This window comes from Asterias rubens, chromosome 15, assembly GCF_902459465.1.
Source record: "Asterias rubens chromosome 15, eAstRub1.3, whole genome shotgun sequence".
Taxonomy (NCBI): domain Eukaryota; kingdom Metazoa; phylum Echinodermata; class Asteroidea; order Forcipulatida; family Asteriidae; genus Asterias; species Asterias rubens.
Genome location: NC_047076.1, coordinates 5,341,238 through 5,366,349, shown reverse-complemented (window position 1 = coordinate 5,366,349; position 25,112 = coordinate 5,341,238). Strand labels below are relative to the sequence as shown.

The window sequence follows — 25,112 nt, the reverse complement described above, 5'->3', positions numbered from 1 at the left end:
ATACATTAATACGCATATCTGAATCGATTCAGTGGGCCAAACAGTATACTCAACATGTGTTTGACGACATGGGTGTTTGGTTTGGGCTCAACGAGCGTACCTTTGTGGGACTCACTCTTATAAGTTATTGCTTCTCAGTGAGCTCCCCAGCAGTATCATAAAAGTGTATTTATATCTACCTGGTTAGACTGTATTGTTCTTCAAATATGTATGTACATATTATTGCCTGTATTAGATTTGATACTTGTGGAAACTAAAAAAAAATTTAAAACAAGGGGCTTGAGAGGTGCGATGGGTTGTGGTTTTGTTTTGCGCAGATCTATGTTTAAAAGGTCGTATGACAAAAAGGGGACTGATGAGGCCGTGTCCCAATTACCGGCTACAGCTTAGGCTACAGCAGATTTCCACGTCATCATGCGTTGAAGTATAGGACGTCCTTAGCAACAGCCGTAGCCGTTCTGTAGACGCCAATTTGGATAGACGCCAAAGATAGTATTTTTATTCGCATCCCTTTCTTATCTATAGACACTGTTATGTTTTTCCCAGCAAGCAGCTACTTATATCCATATAAAGCTCTTTTGGTAATGAATGACGTAATGAGTTTTGTGTGGTTTGGGGAGGGGCCATAGTAATGTGTTGACCTTCCAATGGCAACAGTAGTACAGTCCACATGGGACGTCTATCATAATAAATGGAGACATCCAAAATAATGGAGAGTTTTTAATTAAATTTGGGGTTAGTCAATGGCGAAATTGCATCGCACACGGCCATGACATGGCGCGGCTATGTCTGCCCACATTTTAATAGAGTGATCACTGATGACAAGTATTTGCCCTTAAATGTACACAAAAGGTTTATGGATACGGTAGTATAAAGACCATGCTTACATTCTCAGATTCTCTCATATGTGTCGAATACTTGGAAGTATTTTAAATCTAGCAGGCTTTTACCCGCTTTATTGTTAGACTTCTCAAATTGTGCCACGGTTCGTTGTTGTCAAAATGGTTGAGTCTGTGGGCTGCCACCGACCCATCTGCGTAATAATATACACGACTGTGGTAGCGTTGAGCCTCTTACCGTCCGGTTACTGGGCAGCACCCTTTCCGGTCGACACGGGACGGAAAGTATGTGACGGGCTACCGACCGATTTGCACGGGGGAAAAGTGTCTCTGGCCGGGGAAGCAACTAAGACTGGGGACCAGCTGATGCATACCCAAAGCATTAGCCTGGGTAGATATACACCGGGACAACATGTTATTGGTGAGATTTAACATTTATAGGGTTACCGTAACAGTTTTGAGTGGATCTAGAAGCACAACGTTGTACAACAAGGGTGTTTTTCTTTTCATTATTTTATTGCAACTTCGATAACCAATTAATTAATTAATTGAGCCCAGATTTTCACAGGTTGGTTATTGTATGCATGTTGGGATACACCAAGTGAGAATAGGCCTATTTGGAGAATTACCAAAGGTGTCCGTTCCCTTTACATATCAATGTGTCGTTTCCGCGAGCCCAGTGCTTGAAACCATTAATCGAGATGGGTTAACGCAGTGTCACTGAATAGTTGTATAGTATAGGTTGGGAAGTGCCGTGTAGGTAAAGGTTCGAGCTCATTTTCTGAACAAGTTTATGAAATTCAAATATATCATTAATTATCATTATCAGCTACCGATCAGATGTTTTGTTTTGTTATACCTAAAATTATGTATTCACTAATCATGTTCGGGTTTTGCCAATTAACACCAATGTGTGTTCGGGCTGTTTACTCCACTAAACCCGAGCTGGTTCTCATAATGCATGACGACTTCAATAACCATCTTTCTGTCAAAAATGTTCGTATTATACTAAGCGCCACAAGTACTTTGTTGGTAGATACGTACGCTAAAGACTTCGATATTACACTGATGTGTGTTAGCACTATACTCAGTACTTACCCGAGCAATCACATGCATATTACTCGGGTGGGATTCAAACCCACGACCTTTGCAATTCTAGAGCAGTGTCATACCAACCAGACCAGCGAGATTGCCCGGCAGCTAGAGGCAGTACGAATCCTATTTGATAGATGGAAATTTGCACTATCATTGCCCGTTTGACTAATAGCCATAAACACCAAGCATCGTCAATTATAAACGTATCCATACAACCAAAGCTTATTGAAGTTGTATAGCAATAAAATGGTACATGCGTTTATTTTTCAGAACTAATTTGATTTATCTTTAGGCGTAGGTCATGACCGGGATGAATTCTCACGATGAGGAAAGAAAGACTTGTTTTGTTACAGTCACCGTTTAAGTTACACACAATAAAGACATGTCCTTGAACGTAAGATAGAAGATTGTAAATAAAACTTAGCTATTATTTTAAAGGGACACGTTGCCTTGGAACGGACGAGTATGTCTTTGAAGAGCGTTTTAAACCGTTTGTTATAAAAATATATAAAAATAAAAAACATATGATTATAAAGATGTAATAAAACTAGAACACATAAAATATGCCTCGAAGTTGCACGGTTTTCTTTTTACTTTACGAACTAACACGGTCAGCCATTTATGGAGTCAAAATTGTCGGACTTTACAAAATGGCGTGCCTTGTTAGTTCACGAAGTAAAAGGAAAACCGTGCGATTTCGAGGCATATTTGTGTGGATCATTATGTTCTATATTTAAAACATCTTTCTGACCATATGCATTTTGTAATAAACGGTTTCAAACGGTTTTCAGTAACCAACTCGACCGATCTAAGACACTGTGGACATCTTTGGTGATTGTCAAAGACCAGTCTTCTCACTTGGTGTACCTCAACATACATGAACAAACCTGTGCAATTTTTAACTCAATTGGTCGTCGAAGTTGCGAGATAATAATGGATTAAAAAATACACCCTTGTCACACGAAGTTGTGTGATTTCTAATGCTTGATTTCAGGACCTCAAAGTAATGAGGTCTCGAAATCAAATTCAAATATTTTAGTGGAAAATTACTTCTTTCACGAAAACTACGTTACTTCAGAGGGAGCCGTTTCTCACAATGTTTTATACTGAGAAAATAAAATTAGCTGTTGCAAACAACTACCATCCAAATGAACCGAGGGTATAAATGCAAAAAATAGTATACTATCTCTCCATTGCTTGTTACCGAGTAAGTTTTTATGGTAACAATTATTTTGAGTAAATACCAACAGTCTCCAGTCCCTTTAAGGGTACGAGCATCAGCACTGCGGTTGACCGGCGATTTCAAGAACCTTTCTCTATTTCAACTGTCGTGGTGTCTGTGAGGCATGTTGACCATGAAATAAAGCCTTAATGGATTGTTGTTTCGACACGCACGCCTCCCTCTTCCTTGAAAAGGAATTAGTCATTTTTGTACGTTATATACCTTATGCTCTGTTAATGGAGGTACATACGCTTCAATTGTCTGATGTTTCTTGCAACTTAAGTATACAAAGAGTTAAATGGAAATTAATTCAACTCAAATGGCTATCAACTACCCACACAGATCTTTTTGTGCGGAATCTTATCTTGATCGGAAGACAGTATAATCTGCTAACAGCCACAGCTCTAGCAAATAATTATAGTTCTTTATTCTGAGTTTTTCTTTTATTGGAAGCGAGTTTCGTACGACCAGTTTAGGTCGCGCCATTCGTGCAGAATAATGTAGCATGACGTCACAGGTGTGGGTTAAAGTCGTGTTACCCACACACTGATACGTTTTCGACCCCCTTGAATAATGGAGGACAAATTAATTTTACCTCCATGGTTGAATTGAGTTCGTTTGCTTTGTTTTATTTAGTGTGTTTTTTTACAGCGATTTCCCGGTTTTGTACACGAAAGCATTGGTTTGGGATCAAACGTTTACGTGAAAACGCCGCGTCGCCTAAAATGCGCAATCACTGAATAACGCACAGTGACATTGCCCACCAAAATGGCGCATCCGAGACTATTCTTGTGATGCCGACATGTGAATTGGGTCAATAGAAAGCTTCTCATCGTACTGGGCCCAATTTCATTGAGCTGCTAATCACAAAAATTTGCTTAGCATGAAATTTCTTCCTCGATAAAACCAGGATTACCAACAAAATTTGTTGATTATTGCTTGGTACTTGTATTCAGCCGTTGCTTGATTATCCTGAAAATCACGTGGAAATTTGCTTGAGAAATCCTGTTTTTATCAAGGCAAAATTTCATGCTAAGCAAATTTGTATGCTTTGCAGCTCTATGAAATTGAGCCCAGGTGAATTGGGTCAATTGGGAAAGCCACTTATCGTACCGGGCTCAATTTCATAGAGCTGCTATGCACAACAATTTGCTTAGCATGAATTTTTTTTTCTTGATAAAAAAAAAGGATTACAAACCAAATTTCCATTTGTTGCATATTGCTTGTTTCTGGTATTCAGCCGTTGTTTGCTTCTTCTGAAAATTGTGGAAATTTGGTTGGTAATCCTGTTTTTATCGAGCAAGCAATTTCATGCTAAGCAAATTTGTTGTTCTTAGCAGCTCTATGAAATTTTGCCCTGTTCTTCTGACCGTGATGTCCAAAGCTAAGCAACTCGGCCTACTGGCTGACTATAGACCGTTATCACGCTGTCACCATCTTGGTCATGTTCCCCGTTTCCAATAGCAGTAATTAATGCTAACATCCATTGCGCAAGTATGGCACCAGTCTGTTATTTCGTCCAGCCTCAGTTTGGTACATTGATTTGGAGTGGAGTAAAATCAATTTGGCCACACCGTGAAAAAAAAAGGTTTATACCATACACTGAATTTATATCTATCTGTATTTGTTATTACATTATTTTTTACTTCATAACAGAATATAATAACTATATTTACAAAAGTGCCACACTCACTCTATCCTTCAAGAGATGGTTCTTGACATTTAAAGTATAGGTCCCGTGTATTGTCTAGTAAAGCACGTACACAAAATAGAACCCAGTGCACTTATCGTAAAGAGAAGGGGTTTGCCCCAATATTCCCGGTTTGATTAGCTGCATATTGCGCCATTGCACCTTGTAAACCATTCGGCGTATACTGTGTTATGTATACAGGTAAAGCACTCATTCAAAAACGTAACGCGGCATATCTTGCAGGAAAATAGTGAATAATATGCAGTTGCGAAATGAGCGCACTTGGTGACGAATTTTGAGCGCTGTGTATGAAGAGCCACTATTCAGAAAATCAATAGCACACCAATGAGAACACAAGGGCTTTTTACGCCATATAGGCGAAGTGTGATTTTAAAAATAAACCCGGTGTTACCAGTTCACTTGAAGACGATTTCAGTTATAAGTTTATAGATGTTATTAAGTGCACATTTTGCTTGAGGGATGGTACATTATGACAAGTCATGTCCTTGTTTTCATAACCAATTTATCAACACATTAAGGCTCACAAGCTTTTGCATACAAAGGTAAATTCTTGACATCACTTTTGTGTTGAGTTTTGGTATCGTATTATAAGCTGTTTTAATTTTAACTAATTGGTAAATTTATTATAAAACCAGCTTCAGCCAAATTTCTCCCCAAAATGAAATATTTTCAAGATCATAGATACCAGATTCTACTTTTTAAATCAGTGTGATAGTTACCTTTGTTTCGTAAAGGGAAGGCACACGTTTGGTAGTTACTCAAACCAAAATACTATCATAACAACTTACTTGGTAACAAGTATTGGATTGATAGTATAACACATCGTGCGAATCGGCTCCCTCTGAAGTAATGTAGATTTTGAGAAAGAGGTAGTTTCTCACTCAAATAATAAAAGACTGAAGTATTTTTATTCCTATCTAAAAGCACACAAATTCGTTCAACAAGGGTGTTTTTTCTTTCATCATTTTCTCGCAACTTCGATGACCAATTGAGCCCAAATTTTCACAGGCTTGTTATTTTATGCTTATGTTGGAATACACCAAGTGCGAAGACTGGTCTTTGACAATTACCAAGCGTGTGCCTTCCCTTTAAAGACATGTTATTATTGTTAAAGACATGGCATTATTCAAGGAACACGTTGCCTTGGATTGGTCGAGTTGGTCTTTGAAAAGCGTTTGTAACCGTTTTTTTTATAAAATACATACGGGTAGAAAGAGGTTGTAAAAGTAGAATACAATGATCCACACAAACATGCCTCGAAATTGCACGGTTTTCCTTTTACCTCGTCGACTAACACGGTCGGCCATTTATGGGAGTAAAATTGTTGACTCCCATGAATGGCCGGCCGTGTTAGTTCGCAAAGTAAAAGGAAAACCACGCAATTTCGAGGCAAATGTGTGTGTGAGCATTATATTCAACTTTTAAAACATCTTTCCAACCGTATGCATTTTATAAAAAACGGTTACAAACGCTTTTTATATACTTACTCGTCCGATCCAAGGCAACGTGTTCCTTTAAACTGTAAATAATTGCCATTGAGTTAGGAAATTATTCCAAGTGCAAGCGTCACTGGTTGTTTGTATGCAAATTATTAAGTGGGTTGTTTGCATAGAGAATCGACTTCTTAAAGGCACTGGACACTCTTTTGCTCAAAGCAATTATCAGCATAAAACTAAATTGGTAACAAGCAATGGAGAGTTGTTGATGGTACTAAACATTGTGTGAAACGGCTCCCTCTGAAGAATTGAGAAAATTTACCCATGCACCGATGTGTGTTAGAACTGTATTATATACTTAGTACTTTCCCGAGCCCTAACAGGAAAGAAGTAATTTCTCACTCAAATAATAAAATACTTCAGCCGAAGCCTTTCATTATGCATCTTAAAGCACACAAAGGGAAGTTATTTTTGACAGATTTGTTATTTTGTGCGTATTTTGGGATACGCAAAGTGAGAGTACTGGTCTTCGACAATTAAGCCTAACGTGTCCAGAGCCAATAATGAACAGGTTTTCAACCTCGACCTTAGTGCAACATGTTTTATGTAAAACGCTGATTAACGATTCATACCCCAATTAACACAAGGTTATTTTGAATATTTTACAATGGATTATGATTGCTAATGTTTTTCGGTGTCTGGTCGTGGAATGAAACATTCGTGGGTTTTAATTAATTACCGGAAAAAACATCACGATCTTTCAGAAAACTCGACTCAACTTGAGAGACCAACTTTTATTTTAGAAAACATAATTGGCTGTTGCAAACAAGTTTACCAACCAAGAGGACCGATGGATAAATGCAAATAATAGTTATTTGCCAACTTTTATTTAAAGACACTGGACACCTTTGGTAATTGTCAAAGACCAGTCTTCTCACTTAGTGTATTTCAACATATGCATTAAATAACAAACCTGTGAAAATTTGAGCTCAATTGGTCGTCGAAGTTGCGAGGTAATAATGAAAGAATAAAACACCCTTGTCACACGAAGTTGTGTGCTTTCAGATGCTTGATTTCGGGACCTCAAATTCTAATTCTGAGGTCTCGAAATCAAATTCGTGGAAAAATACTTCTTTCTCGAAAACCATGGCACTTCATCTATCTAATCTAAATGAGTTGAAGTAACACGTTGCCTTTATTCAGTGGAGTTGGTCTATAAAAGCGTTTGGAACCGTTTGTTATGAAATGCATGTGGTTAGAAAGGTGTTTTTCCATTTACTTTGCGAACTAACACGGTCGGCCATTTATGGGAGACAAAAACTTGACTCCCATAAATGGCCGACCGTGTTAGTCGACGAGGTAAAAGGAAAACCACGCAATTTCGAGGCATGTTTCTGTGGATCGTTGTATTCTACTTTTAAAACATCTCTCTATCCATGCTTTTTATAATAAACGGTTTCAAACACTTTTCAAAGACCAACTCGACCGATCCAAGGCAACATGTTCCTTTAAGTTTCATTCTGTAAAAATGGAACAAGTGGGTGGGACCAACCCCAATCTTGACCTTGTATAGATACCCGATAGTCAATGGCCAGTTCTGCATTTCCAGACTATTCATAGTTTGTCTTTCGCAGTTTGCGAAATACTGTTCTTTCGAGTCAGTGGTTACTTCTCCAGCTTTGAAAAGTACATCTTTAAGATGTGATGCAAATCTGTTGCAATTCTTTTATAAATCTTGCAACAAACAGGTGATAAGATGATAAATTAAGAAGGATTACAGAGGTAATCTCATAAGTGTATTACATTTTTCATTCTGTGTAGAAAAAAAAAGAAGGAAAAACCGGAACGATTAAAACAAAAAGCTGCCATGCAAATCGAGAGAGTGATATTGTGAGGAGAGGGAGAGAAAAGTGGTAGGCTTATTATGAATTATTTGACGGGATCAGAACCCCGGAGAATTATGTGATTATAGCAGGATCAAACTCCTGCGTTCAAAGCAGTCAACGAACCCGAACCAAATTGATTATTATCACACATTAGCATAATTAATGTTTTTCAATTGATAAATAAGTATTTGGTGAACATAATGCTTTCTTACTCAATTGGAAACTACACTGCAAAACCGGGGGTGTTAAAACTGACCCCCATGGGTGTTGTCTCTTAAAGACACTGGACACTATTGGTAATTGTCAAAGACTAGTCTTCTCACTTGGTGTCTCTCAACATATGCATAAAGTAACAAACCTGTGAACATTTGAGCTCGATTGGTCGTCACAGTTGCGAGATAACTATGAAAGAAAAAACACCCTTGTCACACGAAGTTGTGTGCTTTCAGATGCTTGATTTCGAGACCTCAAATTCTAAATCTGAGGTTTCGAAATCAAAATTCGTGGAAAATTACTTCTTCCTCAAAAACTACGTCACTTCAGAGGGAGCCGTTTTTCACAATGTTTTATCAACCTCTCCCCATTACTTTTTACCAAGTGAGGTTTTATGCTAATAATTGTTTTGGGTAATTACCAATAGCGTCCACTGCCTTTAATAGATACAATCTCAACCTCGTTAAAACAAGGTGACGAGGGTGGGATTTCACAAAGAGTTAAGACTAGTCATATCTCGAGTTAGGATGATTTGCTCGTCCTAACTTTGGACTAGTCTTAAGTCTCAGTCAAATATCTTATAGGACTAGTCCTAAGTTCATTGTAAAATCGAACAATGGATATTAACAATATTTATTCTTCTTTTTGTTTAACCCATAGTTTCTGTTCTGGAGAGCTTAACAGAGAACGATGGCGAGTTACAAAGCAAACCTTGTACGTATGCGCTCCAGGCTCTCGACGATGATACAGGCGATCCGATTGGCCGATTCAAAACGGTGACAATGGATACGAGGCTTCATCACTGTGGCGCATTGACGTTATTGCAGGACGTGAGAAAACACGCGAGAAATGGCGCAGTTTTCGGCTGGTTACCACCACATGACGTCACCGTGAAGGATGTTACTGTTTAGTGAGTAAACAATCTATATATTCAAACCATTGTAGTTTTCTTTTTAAAAAACATTCCTTAAAACGGTTTTAAGGTTGGACCGAAATTTTATTTGGCTAGCTTGTAGGCCATGGCCTAATAGAACTCTGCGCAATGTACTATTCTATTGGAGTCTATATTCACTATGATTCTTGGCTTCCAAGTTACCAGCAAAACAACACCGTTTCACAAGTACAATTTGTGACTGGTATCCTGCTCAACGCTATACTTGGCGGGAAATTACTAAGACGGTATTTTCTGCCTAAATGCACTGGGAATCTTTGGTAATTGTCAAAGACCAGTTTGTTTCCCTTGGTGTATCCCAAACTGAAGTCTTTTATTATTTGAGTGCTGAGAAATTACCTCTTTCTCAAAAACCACGTTAGTCAAAGAGAACCGGTGTTATACTATCAACAGCTCACCATTGCTCTTTACCAAGTAAGTTTTTATGCTAACAATTATTTTGAAAAAAAAGCTAAAACGAGAACCCAAATGTTGGGAACTGTTTTATTAATGGATTAAGATTATTGTGAAATTAATAGTTTACTGGTAATCGTTTGCAGGCTCCCATGTTTCTTCAGCAAGCTCAATCAAACTCGATAACTCATCATTGAACCAATTGCACAGCTTTGTTCACTTATACTTGTGTACACTGCTGGCTTGAGGGCGCACTTCAATTTGTGTGGCCGAAGAATTTAGGTAGATTCCAAGTGCATGTTCCACTCAAGTTTTCAGGCTGATGAAATAATTTCTCAAGCAGATTTTTTAGCAGGTTTGAAGCAGATTTTTAAGCAGGTTTCTTAGGAGATTGCTAATGAATTTAATGTTTAATTGTGTGAAATGTCGACAATAACCATTATCCCCCAGGATAAACAAATAAATAATAGAAGCTTGCTTAGCAGATTGTTATACAGAATTTTAGGCAGAAAACCCTCATTGTTTTACACATTATTGTTTGTTTGGAGGGATTAAATATGCACAAATAGTTTGTTTTTTTGTTTGATTTCAGCGTCAGGAAATTAACCAGTGGATGATGAATCATTTGGACTTCAAATCAAGGTAGGCCTATGCCACACACTAGACATGATTGCCAAATATAAAGGGATAAGTTCTTTTAATATTACCAATCTGCATTGATCAACGATGACAGAGGAGAGTTTATTGTCATGAATTCAGTGGATCCAACATGGCGGAGATATAACGTGGGATGCATTTTGTGCATTATGTTTCGTTTGAAGGCACTTGACACGTTTGGTAACTGTCAAAGACCAATATTCTCACTTGGTGTATCCCAGCATATGCATGAAATAACAAACCTGTGGAAATTTGGGCTCAATTGGTCCATCGAAGTTGCAAGAGAATAATGTAAGACATTACACTAATTGTTACTTTGTTCGCTTCCAGATGCTTAAAAAAGGGCTTCAGGTCTGAAGTCTTTTAAAGGCAGTGGACACTATTGGTAATTGTCAAAGACTAGCCTTCACAGTTGGTGTATCTCAACATATGCATAAAATAACAAACCTGTGAAAATTTGAGCTCAATCGATCATCGAACTTGCGAGATAATAATGAAAGAGACAACCACCCGTGTCATACGAAGTTGTGTGCGTTTAGTTTAGATGGTTGATTTCGAGACCTCAAGTTCTAAATCTGAGGTCTCGAAATCAAATTCGTGGAAAATTACTTCTTTCTCGAAAGCTATGGCACTTCAGAGGGAGCCGTTTCTCACAATGTTTCATACCATCAACCTCTCCCCATTACTCATCACCAGGAAAGGTTTTATGCTAATAATTATTTTGAGTAATTACCAATAGTGTCCACTGCCTGTAATGTTTGAGTCAGGAATTGCCTCTTTCTCAAAAACAACGTTTCTTCAGAGGGACAACGTTCTCTCTATCGCTCGTTACCAAGTAATGTTTTTATGCTGACAATTATTTTGAGGAAGAGTTCATTACATTCATTTTGTTTCCTGTTTTTCTCTCTTTTTTTCACCCACAGAGGATCGAACTTCTACTTTGCCGAGGAGTGTTGTTTTAGAGGAACCAACTTTGTATCAATCATCTTTGTGGTACCTTTATCGCAATCATCAATGTAGAGTACTAACTTTACATCAATCATCAAGGTGATACCTTTATCTCAATCATCAATGTAGAGTACTAACTTTATCTCAATAATGATGGTGATACCTTTATCTCAATCATCAATGTAGAGTACTAACTTTACATCAATCATCAAGTTGTTACCTTTATCTCAATCATCAATGTAGAGTACTAACTTTACATCAATCATCAAGGTGATACCTTTATCTCAATCATCAATGTAGAGTACTAACTTTATCTCAATAATGATGGTGATACCTTTATCTCAATCATCAATGTAGAGTACTAACTTTATATCAATCATCAAGGTGATACCTTTACCTCAATCATCAATGTAGAGTACTCACATTATATCAATCATCAATGTGGTAGCTTTTTTTCAATCATCAATGTAGAGTACTAACTTTATCTCAATAATGATGGTGATACCTTTATCTCAATCTTCAATGTAGAGTACTAACTTTATATTTATCATCAAGGTGATACCTTTATCTCAATCATCAATGTAGAGTACTAACTTTATATCTATCATGAAGGTGGTACCTTTATCTCAATCATCAATGTAGAGTACTAACTTTATATCAATCATCAATGTAGAGTACTAACTTTATATCAATCATCAAGTTGTTACCTTTATCTCAAGCATCAATGTAGAGTACTCACATTATATCAATCATAAATGTGGTACCTTTATTTCAATCATCAATGTAGAGTACTAACTTTATCTCAATCATCAAGGTGATACCTTTATCTCAATCATCAATGTGATACCTTTATCTCAATCATTAATGTGGTACCTTTATCTCAATCATCAATGTAGAGTACTAACTTTACATCAATCATCAAGGTGATACCTTTACCTCAATCATCAATGTAGGGTACTAACTTGATTTAAATCATCAACGTGAACCTTTATTTCAATCATCAATGTAGAGTACTAACTTTGTGTCAATCATCAATGTGGTACCTTTACCTCAATCATCAATGTAGAGTACTAACTTTATCTCAATCATCAATGTACTAACTTTAAAGGCACTGGACACTATTGGTAGTTACTCAAAATAATTGTTAGCATAAAAGCTTACTTGGTAACAACCAATGGAGTAGGTTCGTAAACAGAGTCCAGCTGGTCATTAAACCGTTTAAACACCCCATGTGACGCGCTCTCCACCAATAGGAATAGCGAAACTGTCTGAGGTATTTATGAATTCAAAGTTAAGTCATTTCTCTATGTTACAAAATAAATAATTTGATCGGCGTTTCACGGCCTAGAAAAATCAGACTTTCGCAAAAAAATAAAAAATTAAAAGGTACAACGAGTTAACCTCCACAGATGACGTCAAAATAACTGTTACGCAAGCCCTAAACGGCAGAAGTGTAGCATCCTCGGCTTCAGCCCATGTTAATTTCCCATACGGAGGACATAATTCTTTTAAATTCATTCAATCATTCATTCATTCATTCATTCAATGGTTTATTAAAAATCTATTCAATTCACTGCCAGCAGCAGAATAACATGAACTGGGGTGGATTTCACAAAGGTAGTCCTAACTTAGGACTAGTCCTAGGCAATGCTAAGAGATAGGACTGGTCCTAAGTTAGGACCAGTAACTCATCCTAACTTAGGACTGGTCCTATCTCTAAGCATTGCCTAGGACTAGTCCTAAGTTAGGACCACCTTTGTGAAATCCACCCCAGTTACAAAGTTAAAAATCTGGAGTATAACGTGATAGCAATAATTAAAATGGCCTTCAATCTATTACAAACAAAAACGGAGATGTCTATAAAACTGTTCACTCTAAATGGGAGGGAAAAGTCAGTCCAAAGGACTGCAATCAGGGACAAATCCACTTAACCCAAGAAATAAATACAAGGCACTTAAAATTCAAATCTAAAAGATGTACCCCTAAATCCAAAGATGATTGGTCCGGTGGACAGATTTCCCTCGGACACCGGTTCATTTGGGCATGTATATACAAAGTGGACTACAAGGCTTGAGATTGAATGGCCGAATTCCGACTTTTGAAACGCATGTGTGGCAATTTCAAACGCTGCTCATTTGCCAAAATTGACCGAGAAAACACAAACATGTACTTCACTAATAAAATCGTGGTAAACTTATCATTTGGTGCGTTCGATTAGCTTCCCTCAGTCGACCCCGCGGTGCTCACTCGGGTGAGCCCCTGACAAGAGCTAACGAACGATCACACTCGCCCTCTCGTGGTGAAGTCATGCACCTCGGGTCACCCCCAAGTGACCCACTCCACAAGCAGGGCACTAGGGGCTGACCAGGGTGAGCCCCTGGAATGACGTCAAAGCTATTTGAACGTACCCGGGGCAGACCGGGTCGACACAGGGAAGCTAAACGAACGCACCCATTATGGTTTACATAGCATTGGGTATGAATATATTACTTTGATAATAGGCATACCACACTATACAAGGTAAGAATTAACCCGGATTCCGGGTCCCATGGTCCTGACCAATTTCTGGGTCACGCTGACCCTGCTGACATTGGTTTAAAGAAAAAGAAAAAAAAATTTTTTGGCGATGCTTCTAGTGGAATTACTTCACACTTGTGGATTGCAGGATTTATGGACAGGATTGCATGCGTTAATCTTTTACATTTAGAAAATTGTGAATCTGTGTGTCATTCTTTTTGAATGGAACTTGACAAAGCATCACACTAAATCGAGTTTGAAAGTCCCCCTCTTTCGATTTAAAAAATTGTTGTCTGCCATCATATGGCTCTTTGCAAGAGTGGTATGGCGGACAAAACGGATGATTTTTGCACTCTTGAGTAGGCCTACGTTATATATTGACAGCAAAGCCAAACGCAACGAAACCGTAGAATAATTAAATTAGTCTGCCAGCATCATTTAAAGTTCAAAGACCTGAACATTGGAGTTTGTGAAAATGGTAGACCGTGCGCCATTGATGTCACACCCCTATGGAATAGAGCAAACACAACAAACATTAGTCACTAAAAAAAACAGAATTAAGGCTTAACTTTACAATGTATGTCATAGAGGGAAAAGAAACACCGAAAAGAAAGTGTCCACAATGGTAGATATTCTGATTATGAACATTATTTTGTTCTTACAATGTACATGACTTGTATTGTGAGATTGTTCTACATTTATTATTACCATAATCATACTTATTTTACTAAGGTAACAAAGCACTAATAGAAGATGGGACAAAAAAGTCCAAACTCACGATGTTCAAATGTGTACGCATATAAAACAGTCAAGTATTTCGGTATCGATGAGTCTTTAGTAGTTTCTTGAATTGTCATAGTGTAGTTGCATGGCGAAGATGTGATGTTTATGAGTTATTCCACAGATTTGGAGCAGCAGCAGAAAATGCACGTGACCCAGCTTTAGAGACAGTGCGATGTTCGGCCAAGAGGTTCTCCGATGAAGAGCGTAGGTGGGACATAGTACGATAGTAGCATGTCAGATTTGAAACAAGTAGACAAAGTTTGAAGTCAATTCTGTTTGTAATAGGTAGCCTGTTAAACATGATACCTTTTGTTTGAGTTAAAAAATAACGAGGATTAGACATTTTCTATAGTTGGGAAACTTACAATGGCCGTTTGGGCAAGGTTTTCTACGGAAGTTCTTGATGCTAATGTTGCATACACAGATGAAGAAAATCCCCGTGACTACACCAACTGCACAAATCCCTACAAGGAGTCGATTCAGGCCACCAATAACATCGTACAAGCTTGAAAAGACAACATTTTTATTTACTCATTTAGTTACTTATTTGATATAACACAATCATCCAATTGAGCACAATATTAGCGCGATGGGAGAGTGAATAAAAAACGAGAAGTTAATGTTAAGTTTTTAGGTATACGAACTCAAGCTAGCTCTGGTGTTTCTGTGCAGCAGAGTGTGGGTTCGAGTCCCGGTCGTGACACTTGTGTCCATGAGCAAGACACTTAATTATAATTGCTTCTCTCCACCTAGGGGTAAATGGGGACTTGTGAGGGCAGAGATGGTTCTTGTGATTGATTTAGCTTATGGGCATAATTAAAGGCTGACTGTTTACTCCCCTGTGTGCAAGGCATGTATTGAGTGGCCCAGTGACCAGGGTCCAATTAGCAGAAGAAAAAAATATTTGCTAAGCAAAATGAGGGGAACACCGGTTACAACAATGTAAACTTTAAGTTTGGCTTGTAAACTGTAGTCTTTTACTTTTCTTTGCTTTAAAGTCACCTGGAAGTGGTATTTTGTCAAATAAAGCTTTGGTCACTAAAATATGTGTTTTGATGAGTGGAATATGAATGAACAATTAACTAAGGTTTAAAAAAAAATTAGTTTCACGGTTATTTACAAATTTGAAAATAAGCCCGACCTGAGAGGGCGCTGTTTGTGACGTCAATCGAGGCGCGATGAATCGCATGCAGTGCCAACACAAGATAGTGACGCTTGGCGCAAGCGAAAAAATATGCCCTCAAAGTTGAAACAATACCTGATTTGTTTTGCTCCTTTAGGTTCGTTACGTCGTTCAGGTACCACCTTCGACTTCCCCACCAGCTGGACAAATTGTTGGGATGGCGTCATGTTTTAGAAAAGAACTTTTCTCTTCATGTCAAAAGTGTTTGCTGCACAGCGCTGGAAAAGACTTGCAAACTGACCCCATCTTTAGTTGTTTTGCTGCATCCAGCAGCAATACACCTGGTCGACATTGCCGGGAAAATGCAAGAATTTTTTTTTTCGAAACGTACAAACTCACGACTAGGACTTGAATGTACTTGCACGTACGTGTGTTCGATGTTCGGTCAAGGCAAAGTCTTCCTCGATTGACGTCACAAAAGGAGTAAGCGGAGTCACCCCCACACAACTTAATTTATTTTTTTAAACATATAAATCTTTAAAAACAATTACTCAAAAATTATTTTATTGTTCAGAAACATATAGTCTAATGTTTGAAGGGAAATAAAAATTATATTTCCAGTTTCTGTGCTTATTCTTTATGAAAATTGGGTCCAGTGGTAATAATGTTGAGACGCCCCTCGGGTGTGTAAAGGCTCTATAAAATCGGTCATTGTTATTATATTAAATAATTGTAATTAACGACTTGACCACAAGTCTATAAAAACCTACCTGATTATGCCATAAAATTCTCTCTCATCGCAACAGTGCTGTGTGACCGTATAGCTTTCGCAACAGTATACCTGGATAGGTGGAGCCCCGGGCCTCGGACAATCAAAGACATTGGCGCTGGCTACAGTCCAATTATGAGGATTGTCAAGTAACGGTGGGCATCCCCAATTCATTGCATCAGCTTCAAGAGAAAGAGAAATTGTATTTACATGTCTGCCGTGGGTCAGTTCGAAACAGAAAAAGTTATGCACAATATTTTGGAAAAGTATTTAAGCAAGAAGTATAGAAAGCAAGAAATTGCACTGGTTAATTTGTGGACATCGACGATTCATTGCATCATCTTCATCAAGACAGAAAAATGGATACATGACTTTCGTGCATATCATTCCGAAATGGGAAAAATACATTTGTTGATGACATGGCTTATATCCCTCCGCTGCCACCATATACCTTTTTGCAACTTACCACGGTACGCGTGCGTTAGGCGAGGAATGAGGTGCATGCTGGTCTAACTGCGATTAAGTGTGATTTCTATAGCTAGACCAGCATGCACCTTATTTAAAGGCAGTGGACACTATTGGTATTTACTCAAAATAGTTATTAGCATAAAACCTCACTTGGTAACGAGTAATGGGGAGAGGTTGATAGTATAAAACATTGTGAGAAACGGCTCTCTCTGAAGTGACGTAGTTTTCGAGAAAGAAGTAGTTTTCCACGAATTTGATTTCGAGACCTCAAGTTTAGAACTTGAGGTCTCGAAATCAACCATCTAAACGCACACAACTTCGTGTAACAAGGGTGTTTTTTCTTTCATTATTATCTCGCAACTCCGACGACCAATTGAGCTCAAATTTTCACAGGTTTGTTATTTTATGCATAAGTTGAGATACACCAAGTGAGAAGACTGGTCTTTGACAATTACCAATAGTGTCCACTGTCTTTAACAGTTGACGCTTGCGCATTGGGCATTTGTGAAAAAATGGCTTTGACGTATGAGAATGCATGGACTCTATGTGAGCCACTGACAACGAATACTCAGCAAGAGTGGAGGTTAACAAACATACTTACGCACCCAAAACCCGTATAAAATTAATATTAAAACAGCTATAAGCAGCTCTATATGAAATTGGGCTTTTTAGCAAGATATTGTATTGGAAATTAAGCTTGTCTACCTCCACAGCCAAAGACTGTAAAGAACATGACAATATTGTTGCTTCAATTAATAAATTAAAAAACCAAAATTAATAATCAATTAATGTCAACAAACGAAAATATTCTCTGCAAAATTTGATTACCATTTTCTGTCCTCTCAAGTAAAGACTTGGACACTATTATGAATTACTCAAACTAGTTGTTAGCGTAGAAACTTACACGGTATAGCGAGCAAGGGGGAGCTGTTGATAGTATAAAACTTTGTGAGAAACGGCACCCTCTGAAGTATGACATTTTTAACTCGAAATACAAATACTTCATGCCTGAAGCCATTTTTTTTATTAGGCATCTTAAAGCACACAAGTTAGTTTGTGCAACCATGGTGTTTTTCCTGCATTATTCTTTTGCAACTTCAATGACCAACTGAACCCAAATTGTCACAGGGTTTTATGCATAATTTATTGTAGGGATACACCAACTGAGAGAACTGGTCTTTGACGACCTGCACCAAACTAGTCCATCAGTGCCTTTAAAACATAAAGAGCAAGCAAATTCCGTATTTGTTAACATGAAATCAACAAGGGTGTGAAGTCAAACGCCCTTTGTACCATGCAGACTGACTACACTACTTCTAATTTTCATTTTTTTTTTTTTTTTTTAATATTATTACTGAAAGGTCACTGAGTGGACTCTTGACTAGCTCGGTTGAAACTATAATAGGCTAAATACAGCACCACTATTCAAGATAAAGGGTATTTGACACACTTTAAAGGCAGGGTCTACTGTAAGGTTTGTCAAACACCAGTATTCTCACTTGGTGTATCACAACGGCAGTTAAGAAATCTCTGCAAAACTTGGGCTGAATTGGTCTTCAAGATGCAAGGAAATAAACGTGGAAAAAAACACTTAATTTGTGTTGTACAGAATGTGTGTTTTCAGATGTCGAAGAAAAGTTTCATACCTGAAGCCGTTCTCATTTCCAAATCGATGCTGAAAAATTAACCTTTTTTCTAAAACTAAACGGTTGTTGTTTCTAACAATGTTTATAAAGCATCAACAGCTCTCCAGTATACCTTTTAGTGTTCATGCGTTTTTGGATTAACCTTCCTTTCAAAGACACTGCGGACACCTTCTGTAATTGTCAAAGACCAGTCTTCTCACTTGGTGTATCTTAACATAATGCACAAAATAAACAATTAAATACAAATTTGAGCTAAATTTGGTTGTCGGAGTTTCCAAATAATAATTGAACAAAAAACCAAAGTCACAAGAATGTGTGTGCTTTTAGATGCTTGACCTCAAAATCTAATTCTGAGGTCTCGAAATCAAACTCAAATAAAATTTTAGTGGAAAATTACTTCTTTCTCGAAAAGCGTTACTTGAGAGAGTGCCGTTTCTCACAATGTTTTATATTATCAACAGCTCTCCAGTGCTCGTTACCAAGTAAGTTTTTATGCTAAAATTATTTTGAGTTACTACCAATAGTGTCCTTCAGTGCCTTCAATCTTACCTTTGACTAAAGATGCCAGACACATCGAAAAGAAAGCCACCACGATGATCATGTTGCAAGCTCTGATGAACCTTGACAATTTATCACAATGCAATTGAAATGCAAAATTATACACTCGCAAAAAAAAAATCAAATGATTCCAAAGAAGTTGGTTTATCAACTCGATAGATCAACCTTTGATCTGTTAATAATCAACCTAGAGGGCGAAATCATTTCATTGACTCAAAAATAAAGTTTATCAACAATTTGAAGGTCAGCAGACATGTACAACCCGATATGGTAAGACACGATTTGCGCACCCAGCCTAATGAAGGAAAACCCCGCATAAAAAAGGGGGAGGGGGAGGATGATTCAAAAGAGGGCGCTATCAGAAAAAGTAGTGTACATTGTTTGCCGTAAGTGGGGAAGGAATCTCCTGCCACATCGGTGTCTCAGGGAAATCTGTCCTCCAGAGATTCGGTCCCTCGTATATAATCATGGAAAATTATTAATGAAGGAGGATGTTTCAAAAGAGGGCGCTTTCAGAAGTAGTAGGTGCTTAGTTTGCGCTCTTGCCGTGGGGGACATAATCTCCTAAAACACTACTGGAGCAGAAGTTGGAAAATTTTGTGAAAATTAAGGCACAATTCCAGCCATTTGGTGCACACTTGTTGCGCTTATGATAATAGTTATTACATCTATAAAAAATAATAATAATCAATTGTATTACACCTTCTTATCAATATTATTTCTTCATATTAAGCTCAGACAGCGTACGTCTCCATTGTGCCATGTATTTAATTATTGCTTATGCTATTTGCATCGCTGCCAGCGTAGAGGGCGTATGGTGAAATATCAGTCGCGATAGACCTTTTCGCAATACTGGGGCGCGCGCGTAAAGCTTGGAATTAGGTGCATTGTGGTCTAGCTGGTATCCAAATTTGATCCATATCTATCCCACAATGCACCTCATTCAACAGTCTGCGCTTGCGCATTGGTATTTGCGATAAGGTCTATAATAGACCTTATCGCAAATACCAATGCGCAAGCGCAGACTGTTGAATGAGGTGCATTGTGGGATAGATATGGATCAAATTTGGATACCAGCTAGACCACAATGCACCTAATTCCAAGCTTTACGCGCGCGCCCCGGTATTTGCGAAAAGGTCTCACCGCAGCTGGGCGTCCTGTAGATCCGTCGCAGTGTGAAACCATTGGAACCGCGGGAATTTGGAAATGTTGTGCGGTATAGCCTGATGAACTCAACAGTTGGTAAGCGTATCATTTTGTATTTTGAGTTGACAACCTATGATCTGAGAGGAGTGTACGGTACTTTGTATTTTACTGTACCCTAAGTTGTGGAAAAGTGTGGCATACGGAATACCAAGTTGTCAACTCGGGGGCAGCAGTGTAGACCGCTGAGAAATTTCAAATGCGTGCCAAGAGTTACACAACTGTTTTGTTACCTAGCTTTTAGGTCCGATATCATTATAAGTATAAGTATATAAGCATAAGGTTCAGTATAGATAATGCCTGTATTTTGTCAGTTTAAATGTTGCAGTGGCAACCCCGGGGTGCAGTTTGCGTGATACTCGTCATACCCGAGTGATCGCGGTCCATAGCCATAAAGCCCGGCTTTCAGCTATTTCAATGCCCTCTTTCAAAATAAAGGACTTTCGGGCCGAGTTGCGCCGATCCGGTTATGAAACCATACAGGCCTTGCATTTTGTCTTTGGTACAATGCTCGTGTCGACTTTTGCGCATTAAAACTAAAAGGCAAACTCAAAAGCAAATGTCATCTATGATGAGGGACCAAAATGCTGATGTTGATTCATAAATACCTCAGACAGTTTCGCTATTCCTATTGGTGGAGAGCGCGTCACGTGGGTGTGTATAAACCTCTGTTTATGAAGAAATCATTTAACAATTATAATTTTTGCATTTATTTTACTTTTTGACCAAAAAGTGATGATGTTTTTGACGGAAAAGGTATTTATGAATGGGAATCAAAGTGTGTTGAATCGGCCTGGTTCTTTATAATTTACCTCGACTTCGTCTCGGTAAAATTATCAAGAACCAGGCCTCGTTGGGATTAAACCACTAGTTGAAAACCTCGTCTACACACATTGATTCCCCTATTTATAATGTTGTACCTGATGAGCGGAAGGATCATGGTTGCTGAAATGAAATTGTGTTTGAATAGTTTGCAACAGTCATAAGAAATGACTTTGTTTGAAGTTGCTGAAATGAAAGAGTGTTTGAATAGTTTGCAAAAAGCATAAGAAATGACTTTGTTTGAAGTTGCTGAAATGAAAGAGTGTTTGAATAATTTGCAAAAAGCATAAGAAATGACCATGTTGAAAGTTGTACTTGATGAACGGATGGCTCATGGTTGCTGAAATGAAAGAATGTTTCAATAATTTGCAACAGTCATGAAAAATGACTATGTTTGAAGTGGCTGAAATGAAACAATGTTTAAAGTTGTAACCGATGAGCGGATGGCTCAAGGTTGCTGAAATGAAAGAATGTTTGAGTAATTTGCAAAAGTCATAAACAATTACAATGTTTGAAGTTGTACCTGATGAGCGGACGGCTCAAGGTTGCTGAAATCAAAGAATGTTTGAATAATTTGCAAAAGTCATAAAAAATGTGAAGGTTTTAAGTTGTACCTGATGAGCGGATAGCTCAAGGTTGCTGAAATGAAAGAATGTTTTAATGATTTGCAAAAGTCATAAAAAAATGACAATGTTTAAAGTTGTACCTGATGAGAAGATGGCCCTAGGTTGCTGAAATGAAAGAATGTTTTTATAATTTGCAAAAGTCATACAACATGTATGTTCAAAATTCTCAACCTCTTTTTTTTTATTTTTTTTTTTACTAAATTTCAGATTTCTATTTTTTTGAAGGTCAGCCGTTTGGAATATTTGCCAATTACCCTGGGGGAAAAAAATCAAAAAAGTGTTCCCTAGACCGACTCACTGCCAGTTTCTATTAGTAGGCTCATTTTCTCGAGCTCTACAAACAAGCCAAAAAGTTGAAGCACATTGTGATCCACAGCGCCCTCAAGAGCAGCTAAAAATCGAATCAGCTGCTAGCTGTAGTACTAGTCGTCTAGTCATCAACACACTGTAGTAACAGCTCCATGTGGATGCACGTGCTGTCGAATGGGATTTAAACATTGGACTCGGCCACTCAAGCTATGACTTCTCAACATTATGGCAAAACTGTCACAAGGATTGTCTTTGAAATGCTAGTAAAAGGATGGATTGTTCCACTGTGCATGTTGATACATGTCTGCTGGCCCGAGGATTAGACACAAGTTACTCCAGAGATCGAGTTAGTAACTGCTGCGGTTCTGGACACGAGCACAACGTCAGGGTTGCTCAACATCACAGCAGACGAGAATGGCAACAAAACTATTTTCTCTTTTACTTGGTGGGATAATATGGTTTTCCATGGCGTCCGTGGTGTATTTCTTCTACCACGAGAGCACCTTACAGCCAACAAACAGGAGAGCGGTTTTTCTTATGATTGAAGGAGAAAGCCGCCAGGAAAACGACGGTCCGGAACGGGCAAGAAGTCGAACTAAACTGGGATCATCGAACGAGCTCGCCGACTCGGAGTTCGGTCAACTCGGCCGGGACGTGCCGAGGTTTGGCCCCGGGGAGAACGGTCAGCCAGTGCTGCTCTACGGCGAAGCGAAGGAGAGGGCAGACGACACCATGAAAGTGCACAATTTTAATTTAGTTGTCAGCAATATGATATCTGTGGAAAGAACATTGAAAGATACGAGACATGAGAGGTAGGTTTTCTTGTTTAAATTCTTTACAGTGTGAGTGTCGTGTTTATTGTAGTAGTAGTTAGTAGGGTTGTTGAATTGCGTAAAATCAACATAAATAAACATGATAATCATGACTGATTGTTGTTAACGGCGCGATAAAACACACTGCTTTTAAGTCACAATGCAGGCCAAAACGTGAGGGCACTCCAAATTCTATTGCCAGTGTCAGTTCCACTGTGAACTGAGAGCCAGTGAAAAAAAAAAACATAATCATATTCATCATACAAACTAAAATTAGTTATTATATAAAAAAAAATTAACAATTGTTGGGGGGGGGGCAGCAAGATTTTTCCATAATTTCCTTGATAATTAATATTGACCACCAGTTTGTATCCATAATGTATAATATACATTTATTTATGTACCAGTAATAGTAAACTTGTTGTAAGCTGTAATGTAATGCTTTACTGCACTGGCGAGTGTTTGTGTGTGTGTAGGGCCTAGCATGGAGGAAGCCTCCATGGGCATAGTAAATAGTAGCTTGCTAGTTTTGCATCCCTGGACTTGAGCATTCGCCTTGACAAGAGATAAGGGTCAAATGCTAGTTCGAAACAACCTTACAGCGTCCATGGCCTCCGTTTCCCCTGGTCTTGGCCTTGGTGCCCCTTCAAAAGAAACCCTAACTTTAAGATTTTTCAAATAAAAGTGCCCTTTACAAAATGAAAATTGCCTTGCCCTCTTTAACATAAAATTCTAGGCCTGCCAGTAAAAATTGTCACCCAAGCATATTTTGTTTTGGCTATAAAAAATACTCCCTACAGCCTTCATATAAATGCTGTTGGACCCCTATATAAAGAGCTGACCAGCTAACAACATGCACTGCAGGTCTATTGCAAACCTAATGGCTGCATAGAAATAATTCCTACCTAACACAAACACAAGGCCCCTTTAAAATACAAATGAATGAAAATGCTGAATATGTAGCCCTGTATAGATTTGAGCCATTGTAAAAGCGGTTTGACAAGTAAACCCACATACTGACTGGTCCCCACTTGCTAAGTCCCCGGATAAAGAGCAAGCCTTGCAAATGTTTTAGTTTGTACTACAATGAAAAGGGAATTCAACAGAAATTCTATTGAGCTCTGTATAAAAAAACTCTACATATGAACAGTTTGTAAACAAATTCAATTTTCCCCCTTGTCTCAAAGGTACAAAATGTATGCAAGTCACTTTACGCGTATATTATGCCTTCAATGCAAATGAATACAACACAAACCACATGGATTGCTGTATACAAAAACTCTGCATGGATATTTGAATTTAGGCTATATTATGCCTTAGTTTGTAATACAATGAAAATGAGTTCAACACAAATCATAAGGAGCGCTGTATAAAGAAACTCTGAATTTGTAAACAAATCCAATTTCCACCTTGTCCCAAAGGTATAGCTAGTCACAGGGACAGCACGCTGATATTGAAGGCTATGCCTTTCAGCTTGTAATACAATGAAAATGAACTCAACACAAATCCTATTGCCAGAGTGCTGTATTAAAAACTCAACATGTATGGACATTTTTGTAAACAACTTAAATTTCCCCTTGTCCCAAAAGTATGCTAGACCCAACACTCTGATATTGAATTTATGGGTATACAAATTATGCCTTAGTTTGAAATACAATGAAAATGAATCCTTTGGAGCGCTGTATAAAAAACTCTGCATTTGTAAACAAACTTCAGTATCCCCCTTGTCCCAAAGGTATGCAAGCCACATCAAGCTGATGTTGAATTTACAGCGTATATTATTGTACCATTATCCTGTCCAGGCCCTGATCAGAGTGTATTAACGTGCCCTTAACAGGGGATACAGACACACTTGACCAAGTTCCGTCAATACTCGACACCTCTATTTTGTTGGGGGTCCTTTTAATGGTGAAGGGATAATGGGTGCAGGCAAATAATCAATGACCCTTGGAGTTGGAAATCCACAGATGGCAGGATGGAAAGTGGTCTTGTTCAAAGGAAAGTCTTCAAAAGTCTAAAGTTTTGCCATTTCTGTCGGGAGTTAACCGGTCAGGCCTGGAATAGACCGATCCACTAAGCTCCGCCCCATTGTATATTGACCAATCACAACGCAACGAAGGTCCG

General features: G+C 38.3%; 2 protein-coding genes across 2 annotated transcripts in view; both read left to right on the top strand.

Annotated features, from left to right (window-relative positions):
• The first annotated feature begins 819 nt into the window (after positions 1-819).
• Positions 820-12,349, top strand: LOC117299804. Its single transcript, XM_033783327.1, has 4 exons — positions 820-1,260; positions 9,063-9,312; positions 10,340-10,389; positions 11,328-12,349. Exons 1-3 carry the CDS (start codon positions 1,002-1,004, stop codon positions 10,362-10,364), a joined length of 534 nt encoding a protein of 177 aa, XP_033639218.1. The 5' UTR covers positions 820-1,001; the 3' UTR covers positions 10,365-10,389; positions 11,328-12,349.
• A 9,941-nt stretch (positions 12,350-22,290) lies between these two features.
• LOC117300403 (polypeptide N-acetylgalactosaminyltransferase 13-like) overlaps positions 22,291-25,112 on the top strand; it is a 38,065-nt gene continuing 35,243 nt past the window's right edge. Inside the window, exon 1 of the mRNA XM_033784188.1 lies at positions 22,291-22,988. Coding sequence (XP_033640079.1) covers positions 22,591-22,988 — 398 coding nt within the window. The 5' untranslated portion in view covers positions 22,291-22,590. The remainder of the gene's footprint in view (positions 22,989-25,112) is intronic.